At 42.9% G+C, this 14,842-nt stretch overlaps 1 protein-coding gene across 2 annotated transcripts in view; it reads left to right on the forward strand.

Annotated features, from left to right (window-relative positions):
* LOC116272742 (laminin subunit alpha-1-like) overlaps positions 1-14,842 on the forward strand; it is a 74,881-nt gene that overhangs the window by 38,305 nt on the left and 21,734 nt on the right. For both annotated transcript variants that reach the window (XM_031661517.1, XM_031661518.1), the window contains exons 24-32: positions 565-747; positions 1,062-1,216; positions 2,863-3,006; positions 3,900-4,033; positions 6,066-6,216; positions 7,294-7,418; positions 13,023-13,173; positions 13,889-14,033; positions 14,515-14,656. In XM_031661517.1, the coding sequence (XP_031517377.1) occupies positions 565-747; positions 1,062-1,216; positions 2,863-3,006; positions 3,900-4,033; positions 6,066-6,216; positions 7,294-7,418; positions 13,023-13,173; positions 13,889-14,033; positions 14,515-14,656 (1,330 nt within the window). The remainder of the gene's footprint in view (positions 1-564; positions 748-1,061; positions 1,217-2,862; positions 3,007-3,899; positions 4,034-6,065; positions 6,217-7,293; positions 7,419-13,022; positions 13,174-13,888; positions 14,034-14,514; positions 14,657-14,842) is intronic.

Here is a 14,842-nt window from a genome sequence, read left to right on the forward strand (position 1 = left end):
TTGAGTGGCTGTTTAGGCTTTCTTCTGCTGTTACTTCTAGCAGCCAATTGATGCTATGGGCAAATACCTCTTCCTGTAACTTAAGACATTCCCACCTCAGCTGCAGAACTAGGATCCAAATCCTTAGTATCCAGACATGAAAGGAGGTGGAGAACATGTTTCATGAAGGTGAGAAGGGCGTGATGGAAAAGGACCCAAATAAAGCAATGTAGCTGATTAAGATGTAAGACACAGATCACACGGCGATTGGTCATCACTTTTGTGATCTCATTGTGTACTGAAATCATATTCCAGAGAAGTAGTAACAAAAATTATTTCGTTTGTCCCTAAAAGGGGATAGTAGAGCACAAGATATGCAGTTTTAATATTGCCATTAGAAACAAGAAGCTCCCAGGTCATTGACCCCTGCCCGAAAGAAAAAAAGCAAACAAGCCAGCCTCAGTTTGTGTTCAGCATCAGTAATATGACAATAATGTATTTCTGTGCAAAATTACAATTGTTGTAGTTTTATTTTCTCTGTGTGTAAGCAGCAAAAGTGCATGCTTGTGTATACATTTATTTTAGATACAAGAAACAAAGGAGCGAAAACCAAAGAGCTGGCCACGTCTGCAAGCCAGAGCGCGGTGAGCACGCTGAGGGACGTGGCAGGGCTGAGCCAGGAGCTGCTGAGCACATCTGCCAGCCTGTCCAGGGTCAACAGCACATTACAAGAGACGCACCAGCTTCTGCAGGACTCCACCATGGCCAGTATGTCAGCGCCCTTCCTTCCAGTCATGACCGTCTGTGTCATGCAGACATGGAGCTAGCTAAGCACACAGTGGTGCGTTGTTCACAACATTCCTGAAAAGTAGCAGTATGCCAATGTCCGGATTAGCCTTTATAAAGAAAAGGGCCTTAGTCTATGCGTGCTACTGGTGCAGTTTTCATCTTAATACCAAAATGTCATGGATTTGGTTATTAGGGTGTTGTTTTACCCAGTGCATTCTTAATGGACAATTAATTATCTTGTTTTTCCCTCTCCCCAACTTTCTTGCCACCCCTTGCCTTCTTGTATTTGTTAGCTCTGTTGGCTGGAAGAAAAGTCAAAGACGTGGAAACTCAAGCCAACCTTTTGTTTGATCGGTTGAAGCCTTTGAAGATGTTAGAAGAGAATCTGAGCAGAAACCTATCAGAAATTAAACTGCTCATCAGCCAGGCCCGGAAACAAGCAGCTTCTGTGAGTTTGGGGCCCCATGGCTTTCATCACTGGGCTCTCAGTCGTGTGGAATCCCAGGGAATTCATGCAGACGTGGCTCTCAGCCACACGTGGCTCTCAGTCACACTGCGTCCCTTAGGCCTTCCAAAGACCCAGATCCTAATAATCCGGGCTTCCTCATAGCCCTGTCTTGGTATATTTAAAGCCAATAACTAACTTCATTTTCTTTTGAGTTCTGCTTTTATTCAACATGCTTCAAAATGTTGTTAGCAAAGAGATGTCCGTGTCTTTATGGAGATTTATCATTATAGACTAAATTTAAACTATTAGCCTGGATAGTGCAGAACATGTCGAATCTACATGTTAACATTTATCTAAGTTTATGGGTTGCATATGGTGTTATTTCTTCATTTTACCAACTTAGTTTTAATAATCCAAATATTCTTTGAAGTGTTTGTGTAGTATGGGCCTCATCCTTGAGGTGTCTGGGAAAACAATTTGTATGCGACAAAGGCTGCACAAATCCAGGTCACTAAATGCCTGAAGCACTGGACACCTGGAGCAGTTCACACGTGAGAAGATGTTTTACCCGTGGCACATGGCACTGGCTGTGCCCTAAGGGAAAAAGTTTCCTTTTGAGAGAATGTGCAATCATCATGTGACTGGGGACTTCCAGAGGATGAATGCAGCCTCTGGGCTTGCATTTGTCCACCTCAGGCTTTCTAGGGAAGAGAAAGGAGCACACGCTCTGTCTTTTCCTCTCAAGTGTCCTTGCTATTGGAAAAGGAATGTTGGTTTCCATGAGCTCTGGCTTGCATCTGTTTCAGTTACAGTTGCTAAATAAATATAGGCTGGGCATGGTAGCTCACATCCATAACTCCCACAATTTGGGAGGTTGAGGTGGGAGGATTGCTTGAGGCCAGGAGTTTGAGATGACCCTAGGAAACATAATGAGATCCTGTCTCTACTAAAAAAAAAATCATAATAGCCGGGCTCGGTGGTGTGAACCTGTAGTCCCAGCTACTCAGGAGGCTGAGGCAGGAGGATTGCTCGAGCCTAGAAGTTCAAGGCTGCAGTGAGCTATGATCACGCCATTGCACTTCAGCCTGGGCAACAGAGCAAGACCCTAAATAAATAAATAAATAAATAAATAAATGTAAGCCCAAGGAATGCTTCTTGATGCTATGGTTAATACCAAACTTAGACTCTTTAAGACTAATGTAAGATACATATGCGAAGAATTACTAATCAAAGAAATATGCAGTAAGTACAATAATTGCTCTATAAATACCTGCTGAGTGAATAAATATATTACCTCTCCATTTATTCACCAGATGATTATCAAATATCCTCTTTGTGTCAGGCAGAAAGATTCCAGGGTGATAAAATCCTTGTCTTTAAGGAATTAAATCTTATGTGAGCAAGACCTATATAAAATAACTTATTAAAAACTAACACTGGTTTTCTCATATTTAAACACTTTACCAAATGAAATCATTTTTATTACCATCTGATATGTCACTTCATGAAACATGAACCATTGTGTATTATCAAGAGAGGAAACCTGCCTCAGTGAAAATTCATTTCAGAATAGTGTTGTTGAGCTGCTGGTGAGCTGCCGGTGTGCGTCGCCAAATGATGAGGACACTTTCATTTTCCTTCTACAGATTAAAGTCGCCGTGTCTGCAGACAGAGATTGCATCCGGGCCTACCAGCCTCAGATTTCCTCTACTAACTACAACACCTTAACACTAAATGTTAAGACACAGGAACCCGACAATCTTCTCTTCTACCTCGGTAGCAGCACCTCTGTAAGTTATGGACATTTGGAAAGCAGCACTGAATTTTTTGTGCACTTCTAGATTTTTCTGAATTTTCACTTATTTGGTGGAAAAAAAAAAAAAATGGGCCTTAGCGAAGTCTCTAAATCTCCCATAGGGACTAACCTTTGTTAAAATGGTAGCATTAGGTTAAAAATGAGCAAACGACCAAATTGAAAGCCTGTGAGAAGGGAAGTGACATTTCTGAAGGACGCCATCTTAACTGCAAGCCCTGGGGATGGAACGTTTTTGTGATTCCCCCAGTGACCCCTGGAGTGACTATCAGAATTGTCAAGCTTCTGTCAGGTTTTTCTTGCCAAGAATTCCAGTGGTCCCCAGATGGCAAGTGCCTGTGGAAGGTCTTTAATACCTTGGCTGTGCCAGTGAGAACAGGTCAGAAGCCTTGGGTGTGTGGGGCAGAAAATGTTAACAAGCACACAGAGTGTCTGAAATGTCTTCAGGAGATAAGATGCAAAGCACAGGCAAGCCTGTGACAGGGGTGGGACCTCATGGCTCCTGTCTTACTGCATATTTCACATCCATTTCTTACCTCGGACACTGGGCAGACAAGCAAGCTCAGTGCCTTCCCTGGTGCTCCCAGTGGTCTGCCTGTGACCCGCAGCGAATTTTCCCGGGGACTCTATGGGAGGTATTGAGGAGGACCAGGCCAGGCACGCAGGGAGGCGCTAATGTCCCCGGGGCTGAGAGTCATGCCCCAGCTCCAGGGAGGGGACCATTTCAAACAAAAGAAAATAGATTTGGGGGTTTTGTTTTTTATTTATTTTTAAGAATAGAGAAAACACCGTAAGAACTGACTCTGTAAAGTGTGGTGGTGGTTGGCAAACAGTGTGTAAACTGATCCCCGTTCATGCCCCGCCCCCCAGTCTGATTTCCTTGCAGTGGAGATGCGGCGAGGGAAAGTGGCCTTCCTGTGGGACCTGGGCTCCGGCTCCACACGCTTGGAGTTTCCAGACTTTCCCATTGATGACAGCAGATGGCACAGTATCCATGTGGCCAGGTAGTAGAGAATGTTCTCTCAGAGCACCTCTCTTTTTAAAAGTGTGTCTCATAAGTAATTACACGCTTGTAACATCATATAATAGGCTTTGAAACTTCTGGAAAGTCAGATTATAACCAAACAATACTTGGCTTAGGTTAGCTGTAGAAGTAAGCATTTGTGGCCGGTGGCTCACACCTGCAATCCCAGCACTTTGGGAGGCCGAGACGGGTGGATCACCTGAGGTCAGGAGTTTGAGACCAGCCTGGCCAGCACGGTGAAACCCCATGTCTACTAAAAATACAAAAATTAGCTGGGCGTGGTGGTAGGTGCCTGTAATCCCAGCTACTCAAGAGGCTGAGGCAGGAGAATTGCTTGAACCCAGGAGGCGGAGGTTGCAGTGAGTGGAGGTCGCACCACTGCACTCCAGCCTGGGCGACAGAGCTAGACTCCATCTCAAAAAACAAAGAAAAAGAAGAAATAAGCATTTGTTACAAATGACAGAACTTCTTTTTTAAGGCTGAATAATAGTATTCCATTGTGTATATTTGTATAAAAGCACATTTTCTTTATCCATTCGTGTATAAAACCACATTTTCTTTATCCATTGATGGTTAATCATTCTACATCATATCCAAAAATCATAACATCATTTTGCACCTCAGAAGTATATACAACTATAATTTGACAATATATAATACAAAGTAATTTGGCCGGGCGTGGTGGCTCAAGCCTGTAATCCCAGCACTTTGGGAGGCCAAGACGAGCAGATCACGAGGTCAGGAGATCGAGACCATCCTGGCTAACACGTGCAACCCCGTCTCTACTAAAAAATACAAAAAACTAGCTGGGTGAGGTGGCGGGCGCCTGTAGTACAGGCGCAGCTACATGGGAGGCTGAGGCAAGAGAATGGCGTAAACCCGAGAGGCGGAGCTTGCAGTGAGCTGAGATCCGGCCACTGCACTCCAGCCTGGGCGACAGAGCGAGACTCCGTCTCAAAAAAAAAAAAAAAAAAAAGGTAATTCAAAAATTTTTTTAAATTAAGGTTTGGATTTTTTTCTTACTGCAGGAGAAACAAACTTACCAAAATCAACAATCAGAAGAAGAAAAAACTGAAAAGCTTAGGTTACCCTTAGAATGTCTAAAATGTCTAAAAGTTTAGGTTATCTTTAGAGACGAGGCATGGTGGCTCACTCCTATAATCCCAGTGCTTCGGGAGGCCGAGGAGGGAGGATTATTTGAACAACAAGGAGTTTGAGGTTAGCCTGGACAACATAGTGAGACCCTGTCTCTAAAAAAATTAAAAATGTATCCAGGCACGGTGGAGTGTGCCTGTAGTCCCAGCTACTCAGGAGACTCAGGCGGGAAATTGCTGGAGCACAGGAGGTCGAGGCTGCAGTGAGCAATGATCACACCGCTGTGTTCCAGTCTGAGTGGCAGAGCAAGACGCTGCCTCTAAAAAAATTTAAAAATGCAGAATGTTACTTTTAGAAAGTCTATGTGTAAGGCAGCCAACCTGGTAAACTTCCTCAGGAGAGAGGTGTAAGGTGTGGCATGGTAGACATTGCATGTGGCTGGCAGCACATTGCATGTAGACAAGGACCGAAAATAATGATGCAGGTAGGGGGGTGCATTTTCTTAAAATTCAGGCACAAAGCAAAATTCTTTCTTTTAAAATCCTCCTCCAGAGGTAATCACTTTTGAGCAGCTTTAAGTATATGTTTTCACTTTTCTATAATATTATGGTTTGTTGGGATTTTTTTTTTATTTACAAAATGGGGTAGTATTTACGGAGTAGACATGTCCTCGGATACAGTTTAGCTCATGTCAAATGTTTTAAGCAGGGACGCAACATGATGAAATTTCTATTTCGGAAGAGCGACTCTTGAAGATTTGGGGCAGTAGGCAAGACTGGAAGCCAGGAGGCCAGCAGGGGGCGCTGTTGCAGGGCTCTTGGGGAGAAGCAGATGGTGGGTCTGAAGGAAACATGGGGATGTATGTGCGCCAACTGGAAATTCTGAAAGTTCCTTTTGCAATTCTTTGTGACCCTTAGATTTGGAAACATTGGTTCACTGAGTGTAAAGGAAATGAGCTCAAATCAAAAGCCACCAGCAAAAACAAGTAAATCCCCTGGGACAGCTAATGTTCTGGATGTAAACAATTCAACACTCATGTTTGTTGGAGGTCTTGGAGGACAAATCAAGGTAACATTCTGAAAGTTCTTCTGAACAGGACTGATTGATTGATTTTACCTATGTATAAAAGTCATGGACTGAGCGTGGTGGCTCATGCCTGTAATCCCAGCACTTTGGGAGACTGAGGTGGGTGGATCACCTGAGGTCCACAGTTCAAGACCAGCCTGACCAACATGGAGAAACCCTGTCTCTACTAAAAATACAAAATTAGCCAGGCGTGGTGGTGCATGCCTGTAATCCCAGCTACTCAGGAGGCTGAGGCAGGAGAATCACTTGAACCCCGGGAGGTAGAGGTTGCAGTGAGCCGAGATCATGCCCTTGCACTCCAGCCTGGGCAACAGGAGTGAAACTCCGTCTCAAAAAAAAAAAAAAAAAAAAGGCATATGTTTAGATGGTTGAATATATGCTAGGCAGATGAAGATGTTTCTGCTTCTTTTGTTTTGCTGCCTGACAGTTCCTCTGCAGAATTAGGCTGGTTTTGCACAGTAAAGGGTGATGCTTAATCAGTAGCATAAATGGAGAAAAAGCCAATGGCTCATCTTGCTGTTTGGGTTTCTTTCCCAGTGATGAATAGGAAATTCAATGCTCCATGTTAATTTCTGTAAAGTTTCTTTATCTTGAGTCTAGCTCTAGTTAGTGGTTGATTAATACTAATTAGTGTTTAGCAAGAAAGCCCTCCATATTTATTTTATTATATCAGTTCTCCTCTCTCCAAATATAATTGCATTTTTTGGACCTGGATCAATGCTCTGAAGTGGGAGTCCAGGTCTCAGGTCCAGCTGGGTCCTCACTACCAATCACATTCTCTGGCTGTCTATTTTCTCACCCGTGCAACACGGTTTTCTCCATCAACCCTAGTCACTGAGATGATCTTTAAGATCCTGCCCAGTGTCACTCATTCTGGGATTCCACTTCATAACTGGAAGGAAATCCAGTGATTACAAACTGGCCTTTTTTCTAATGTTGTTCTCTCAAAATTTGGATCTGTTAGATTGAAGCTCCCAGGGAGAAGTTTTGTGTACTTGGAGAATGTATTTTGCTTTGTCAGCTATATATTGGTTATGTTTGTTTGCTTGTTTGCATTAGAAATCTCCTGCTGTGAAGGTTACTCATTTTAAAGGCTGCTTGGGAGAGGCCTTCCTGAATGGAAAATCCATCGGCCTATGGAACTATATCGAAAGGGAAGGCAAGTGCCACGGGTGCTTCGGAAGGTAAGATGTCCTCACGGTTTAGCACATAGTATGCCATTCTGTTAACATCTGAGAAGTGCTGAAATAATTTATTAATACATGCACGTCAAGGGAGGACAGAATTTGTGTTATCGCTGGTAGGTGTTTAGCTGCCAATTACAAAGCCATGCTTTTTTTCACACGTTTGTTGTCAAAAAAAATCATCCTGTGACATTGGTGTAATGTAGATTATACCAATCTACATTATATTATTATATTATCAAATGGTATAATGTAGATTAGTTACTGAGAGAAGCACGGGTATCATTTTTAATCCTTTAAAAAGAAGTGCTCTTTTTCCTATGTCTTGTATGCTTTGATCATGAATCATAAACCCTAAAAGTTTCAGACAATTTCTCGAACGACCTTCTGTCTCAGAGAGCCACAACCAAATCTTTAGAAATCACTGTACATTTTTATTTTGAAAACATCTCCAAGGATAAGAATTTTTTCTTGTGTGGTCAATTTTTACAGATAAGTACTTCCCAATTCCGGACCAAGTTCTATAATTCCAGAAATAAACTGCATTAGGAAATAGAGAAAAACTAGTATCTTTCTGCATATATTGATATAAAGGCATTCAAGGACTTAACCTTACCAAGTGCAACATCTTCACCCCCCACCCGTTATTTTATAACAAAATAACTGCAACCCCTTAAGTATATAAAACCTGTTTTCCATCACTTTAGTAATTAAGACAATAAATTGCCTTTTTCCATTAGAGAAATGTAACATCTGATATAATTTCTCTTGTTTAATGGGCTGCTCTGTCCAGATGGATATCTGCAATTAACAGTGAGCAGTGGCAAGATCAGTTAAAGCAACTTACAGCACATTTAGAAACTCATGGGTGAATTTTTCATTTTGTCATTGTCAGGTCTATAGTTTAAGCCTTCTCTTTTTCCCCTTAAAAAGTTAGGACCAGGCGGGCATGGTGGCTCATGCCTGTAATCCCAGCACTTTAGGAGGCCAAGGCGGGCGGATCACCTGAGGTCAGGAGTTCGACACCAGCCTGATCAATATGGTGAAACTCTGTCTCTACTAAAAATACAAAAATTAGCTGGGCATAGTGGCACATGCATGTAGTTCCAGCTACTTGGAAGGCTGAGGCAGGAGAATTGCTTGAACCCAGGAGGCAGAGATTGCAGTGAGCCAAGATTGTGCCACTGCACTCCAGCATGGGTGACAGAGCAGCAAGACTCCGTCTCAAAAAAAAAAAGAAAAGAAAAAAGTTGGGACCAGAGACTTGGAGGCTTGGTGATTGTAGCCTTAGGATTGAAAAAGAATATAGGGTTTGGAGTCTTGGGTTTCTCAGGATTCTGGCCCAGGTCTCCCACCAAATTTTTTTTCCCTGACTTTGGATAATAAGTCTCTTCACCTCACTGAGGTTTGGTTTCTTTCTCCAGAAAAGAAAAATGATCATCGTACTTATCTTACCCACCTCTATAAATCAGAGGGATGAACACACAACATGATGTGTGTGAAAGTGCTTTATAAACTGGAAACACTTCACCAGTCTTCACCACTGCTCTCCTACAGTGATGCGGCTTTGCTTTGTAGGTAAACGTCACAGGATTTTATTTTTTTCTGACAGTAAACGTGAAAAAGCATGGCTTTGTAATTGGCAACTATGATAAAAAATGCTGTTGCCTCATGAAGTAATGACATGCCCTGCTCTAGAACTTCAGTGGAATGAGCACCTGAATTCAGGCTCTCTGATCCGTCACTTTTTCCTTATCCTGTGTTTCCAGCAAGGAACTCTTCCAGCAATTTAGACATTCTAACATGAGAAACACCCCCACCCCTAGACTCTGTCCCCTCCACTGACCCCAGATCATTAACCTCACTGATAGAAAGAGAAATGGTTAACAGAAATTAAACATTTCTAGTATGAAAAAGTCCCCCTGCTTTACCTGTGACAGTATCCTCTGTTTTCATCAGTCATTTCCAGAGGTGTTTTGAAACCATTGACAGTCAAACTACAGCACCGAATGAATTGAATGATTTCCGGCTCTTCTTTTCTTGTTGGGTTGAGGAAGTCAGCTTTTTAGGTGGTCGCATGTTTTGTTCCCCTTGAAATACCTGGCCTGCCACCGGATTTCCACCCACCTGGACCTTTGACTGGGTCAAAGATGCTCCCCTCCTGCCAACTTGAGACTGGCTGTTTGACGGAGGGCTGGCCACCCAGCTGAGTAGTAGAACCACATTGACTGATCAGCTCAACCAAACTAGGGTCTGATTAAATATGTTTTTCTGGGGACTGAACAAATCCGCTGGCTATTCTTGTATTATATTGGCCAACATTTCCAAAGATAGGTGTTTGTAAAGAATACTAGTTTGGTGTAGGGTATTAATAGGTATTGTGTACTGATCATAAATGTTTGGGAAACACTGAGTTAAAAAAATAAGCATGTTCCTTGGTTGCGAGGCTATCGGAGCCTTTAGTTAGCATTAATATGCTAACATGTATGGTAGCCTTGTCCTGGGGAGAGGCCAGAGTTGCAGCGTTTCCCAAACTCACTTGAGCTTGAACCCTTTTTGAAAAGGTACCTCTGGGTGAGGCTCACGCTTGTAATCCCAGCACTTTGGGAGGCCAAGGCAGGTGGATTGAAAAAGATTAGCCAGGTGTGGTGGCGTGCGCCTATAGTCCCCGCTACTCCGGAGGCTGAGGTGGGAGGAGCACTTGAGCCCCTGCACTTCTGCCTGGGTGACAGAGTGAGATCCTGTCTCAAAAAAAGGGGCATCTGGAGTTTCTTCTGCTTCATAGAACATATTTTGTGAAGTGCTGGTACAGGCACAGATTGGTGCTTTATGTCTGTTCGTAAATTGAACTGTCTTCAGTTTAGGTAACATCCACCACTGCGCCCCTTCTCCTGTTAGACAAAAGCTTTAGTTCAAAGAGCTAATACCCTAATTCTAGTAACAATCCATTGTAGCAGACTTAGATGATCATTCCTTGTCCCTTTCGGTTTGTGTATAATTTGCCATTATTAAATCACTAGTGTAGCCCATCAGTGTCCTCTAAATTTTTAAAAAATTTTTGACCGTTTACTCTTAAATGTGATTTATATTACCAAGTAAATGAATTGAAACCTTTTTATTCCTCTTTGAATATATTATTATACTTGTACATGGTGTCACTCTGTAATTATGAGCAATCTTTTATGTTCTCAAAGGATACTACAAAATTAACCACTGATTCTAACAGTCCTCATCAAAATCAATATGGAAAGGCCCTTTATGTAATTAACAGGCATAATCCTTGCGTTATTTACAAGTGGACATTGTGACTGAGCGCTGGGTACGCGGCTGGCCTTTGTCACGAGTCAGTTACCTGTGCTCCGGGCCCTCTGCTAGGTACCAGCCGTGTCCACATACATCACACGTTTGTGTCCTCAGACATCTCATGGCCTAGGGGAAAATGCCTGTATAGAAAGCAGAAAATGCATGGGCTGTGGCAAGGGGCCAGAGCTGGAGAAGCAGCGTCCCAAGCCCGAGCCAGGGTTCTCTCACGCCCTCGCGGGGTGGCAGCAGGGCACACTAGTAGGTCAGCCCAGGATTATCCAAACCTCACGAGGGAGCCCTCGGAGGATCGGGGAGGTCTGGTGATTCTTCCAGACTCACAGGGCTGAGCACTGGAGAGGGCGGATGCCCTCCTGATTGCAGGCTCCCACTTGAACCTGTGGGTAATGGAGGCATTTCCAAGGCTGGAACAGAGCTGTCCACGAAGTGCTGTGATGAACCGAGCTTTCATTTGTCCTGGGCCCTTACCAAGGCGGGGACCCACTTGGGGAACAGGCACCTGGGCCGACTGTTGAGGCACGTGTGCCTCTGGTCATAGTGGGGAAGCCGGCAGGGGCTCTGGGAGGAGTTCAGGGAAGTGACTGACATGGGGACAAGCCTTCGGTCGTGTTCAGTCATCATTTCATTTGAGGCCCCCCTCTTCGTGGCCACTTCACTCCAGCAGGCCCTGTTGAGGGAGAGAACCCAGGAGCAGAGCCCCCACCTTCTTGAGAGAGGAGGGCTCACGGGCTCTGGGGAGGGACAAAGCCCCCATGTTCGTGAGAGAGGAGGGCTCATGGGCTCTGGAGAGGGAAGGGCCATGCACTGAGGACCAAGACAGATTTCTGGAGTTTTGTTTTAAACCTGGCTTTGTGATTTCTTGGGGTGTGTCCTTGAACAAGGTACTTTAATCTTTGAGGCTCAGCTTTTCATAGGTGGAAATGGGGACCAGCCCATCGAGGACCTCCAAACACAGCAGAATAATGAGAGAGCACGTCTGCTGTGTGCCAGCCACTGTTCTAAGAACTGCCTGGGGCAGCGCTCCCAGAGAGGTTTTATGGTTATCCCTGTTTTATAGATGAAGGAAAGGGCACACAGAGAGGTTAGGTGAGTTTTCCAAGTTCACACAGCTAGCATGTTGGGGACCTGGGATTTGAACCCTGGTAGTCTAGCTCTAGAGTCTCTGTCCTCAGGCACATGCACTGTGGTTGGCCAAGAGGTAGAACAATGGAACATATGGCTAGGAAGCCAAAGGCTTAAGAGTTAAAGAATTAAACCATAGTTGAAGAATTTATGCAGAGTGCATTTCTTTTAAGTTGTAATTCCTCAAAGAGACCACATGATGGAAATTTTTGAAAAAGCAAGAGTAGGTAGTTATACATTTGAAACCTCAGGTTTCACAAAGCACTATTTTTTGTTTTATTTTGTGTTGTGTTATCATCCATGGAAATGATTTTACTGTTTGGTTAGACTGCCTTGCTTGGAAATGTGGCACTGAGTTTGGTTGTTACACCTCTAACTGGGAGAAGTTCAAATTCTTACCCAAAAACCATCAAATTCTTACCCTCATCCAAATTTCACTCTCAAGCCTTATGATATTCCAGGAAATTATTTCTGGAACATGATTCTGATCTGTTCCAGATGAAGGGCTTTGTAATTGAACAGCGAGTCAAGTCAGCCTTTTGCTGTCTTGTGGGGGAAGACCAGGAAACACACTCACCTGAAAATGCCCTGGGCCGTATTATATCCCTGTTGTAACCCATGTACTCATCCCTGAGTATGATATGGGTCTTTAAGCTCATCCTGCAGATTTTTGAGGATGTCAGTGATTGTTTTGTGAAGTGATGCTTCTGGTATATGGGCATAAACTTGCTTTCCATTGTAACTCTAGTTTCCCTGAGGTATTAGTTAAAACCTCATCGGCAGAGTGAAAATGTCAATATAAAAATTATTCTGAAGACACCAGAGTTAAGAGAGGACAGTTACATTAAAGGAGATTAGAACAAACAAATCCAGTTGGTAAACTGAAATATTTATAGCAGTTATCCTCCTATAAAGAAATGTCTTTTACCATAATGAATACTGCCTACATTAACTTTATTTTCCTTATAAAGCAGTTGGGCATTTGTCTTGCATCTTCACATGGCAAAAGCATATTTTTAAATATTATCATCTACACTTGTTATGAAAGTATGGAACTAATAGCTCTACCGTGATCTTTGTGAAGGAGAACTCAGTAAGTGTGTTCTTGGTTCTTTCTGCCCTCCTGAGAATGGATTCTATTTCATCTCTTCTGCTTTGCAGCTCCCAGAATGAAGACTCTTCCTTCCATTTTGACGGGAGTGGGTACTCTGTCGTGGAGAAGTCACTTCCGGCTACCGTGACCCAGATAATCATGCTTTTTAATACCTTTTCACCTAATGGACTTCTTCTCTACCTGGGTTCATACGGCATAGTAAGAGTCTTTATGGGGCCCTAGGCCCTACTGTATATACACATTTAGATTGCTATGTGGTTGTTTATGTTTAATGAGGATTTACTAATTAAATATGTACATATGTATGCCATACAATTTTTATGCGCATATGCTAGTATTAATGTATTTGTGTGCTAAACAATTTCCTCATTTAAAATTATTTATTATCATTGTAGAACCTTTAGAAAAATATAGAAGAACAGCGAGTAGAAACTAGCTTCTAGTCTTTATAGATGTCAATTCAACGTTTGTTATTAAATTTTGAGCTCAAATAATATGTCTTGTTCTGGGTTCACTGTGGCCACAGTGACATTGTTTGAATTCCATCCATGGGAATTTCATGTTCTTGTTTTTGCATCTCATGTGCTGGCGATTTCTGCCTTTCAGTCTTTTGGTTTTGTGTTTTAGAACTGGCCCCTTGTCAGTCTGAATGAAAAAGATACAAGGAGATTCCATTTGTCTTACTGAATTGTAGATTTTGGTAACAACGGATGGTGTTTCGTTTATATTAGTGTAGTGTTCTAGAAAGCCTTCGTGGGCATTTTTGGTTTCATCGCCGATAGACCTCTGGCTGTGGGGCCAGATCCAGTTTTCTCAGTTTGACTTTAGAAGGTTTCGGCCATCCCTGACTTGAAGGGAAAGGGAAACTTGGGATAAAGCTATAACCTGGGGAACTGTGTTCTCTTCTTTACAGAGAGACTTTTTATCCATCGAGCTGTTCCATGGCAGAGTGAAGGTTACGACAGACCTGGGTTCAGGACCCCTTACCCTTTTGACAGACAGACGTTATAACAATGGAACCTGGTACAAAATTGCCTTCCAGCGAAACCGGAAGCAAGGTAGAGACAGATGGACTCAGCAGATGGCGGTCACCCTCATAAGAATAGAAATCTTGTCAAAATCTGCAGTCTCTATTCCACAGTAGTCTCCTGGGTATTGGATGATAGTCTACTTGAAAACCAGTGTTGTCTTTGGAATACTAAGCAACAGGATTCACATTTTGCTGGAGGAGTGTTATACTTGTATTTGCCTGTGATTTCCAAGTGTGTTATTTAACATTAAATGCTAAATTGGAATCAAGAATCAAATCCATTCTATTTTCTTCTACACACATACTGCTCTCATTTAGCAATGGGTATTGACTTTGATAGAGAGGATTTTCACTTGTCCTTCAATAACCAAGAACGTTAGCTGATCAAATTCATAGAATCTAGAAGAATATGCCTTTGTAAATGAACTTTGTTGCCAGAAGTTTGCATTTTACCTTAACATGGAAAGGGATTTCCCTTTTCTTATCTCTTGTCTGTGCTCTCCTTTTAGGAGTCCTAGCAGTTAACGATGCCTATAACACCAGTAATAAAGAAACCAAGCAGGGCGAGACTCCGGGAGCGTCTTCCGACCTCAACCGTCTAGACAAGGATCCGATTTATGTGGGTGGATTACCAAGGTCAAGAGTTGTAAGGTATGATATTAAACTGCAGAATTTTCATGTCCCTGATTTCCAACCATATTAGCTTGCTAGGGCTGCGAATGGATTGTATCACAAACCAGGTGGCTTAAACAACAGAAATTTATTATTTCCCAGTTCTAGAGACTGCAAGTCCAAAAGCAAGGTGTTGGCAGGCCTTGCTTCCTTTTGAGGGCCGTG

Source organism: Papio anubis, unplaced genomic scaffold (genome assembly GCF_008728515.1).
Source record: "Papio anubis isolate 15944 unplaced genomic scaffold, Panubis1.0 scaffold179, whole genome shotgun sequence".
In the NCBI taxonomy this organism is placed as follows: Eukaryota; Metazoa; Chordata; class Mammalia; order Primates; family Cercopithecidae; genus Papio; species Papio anubis.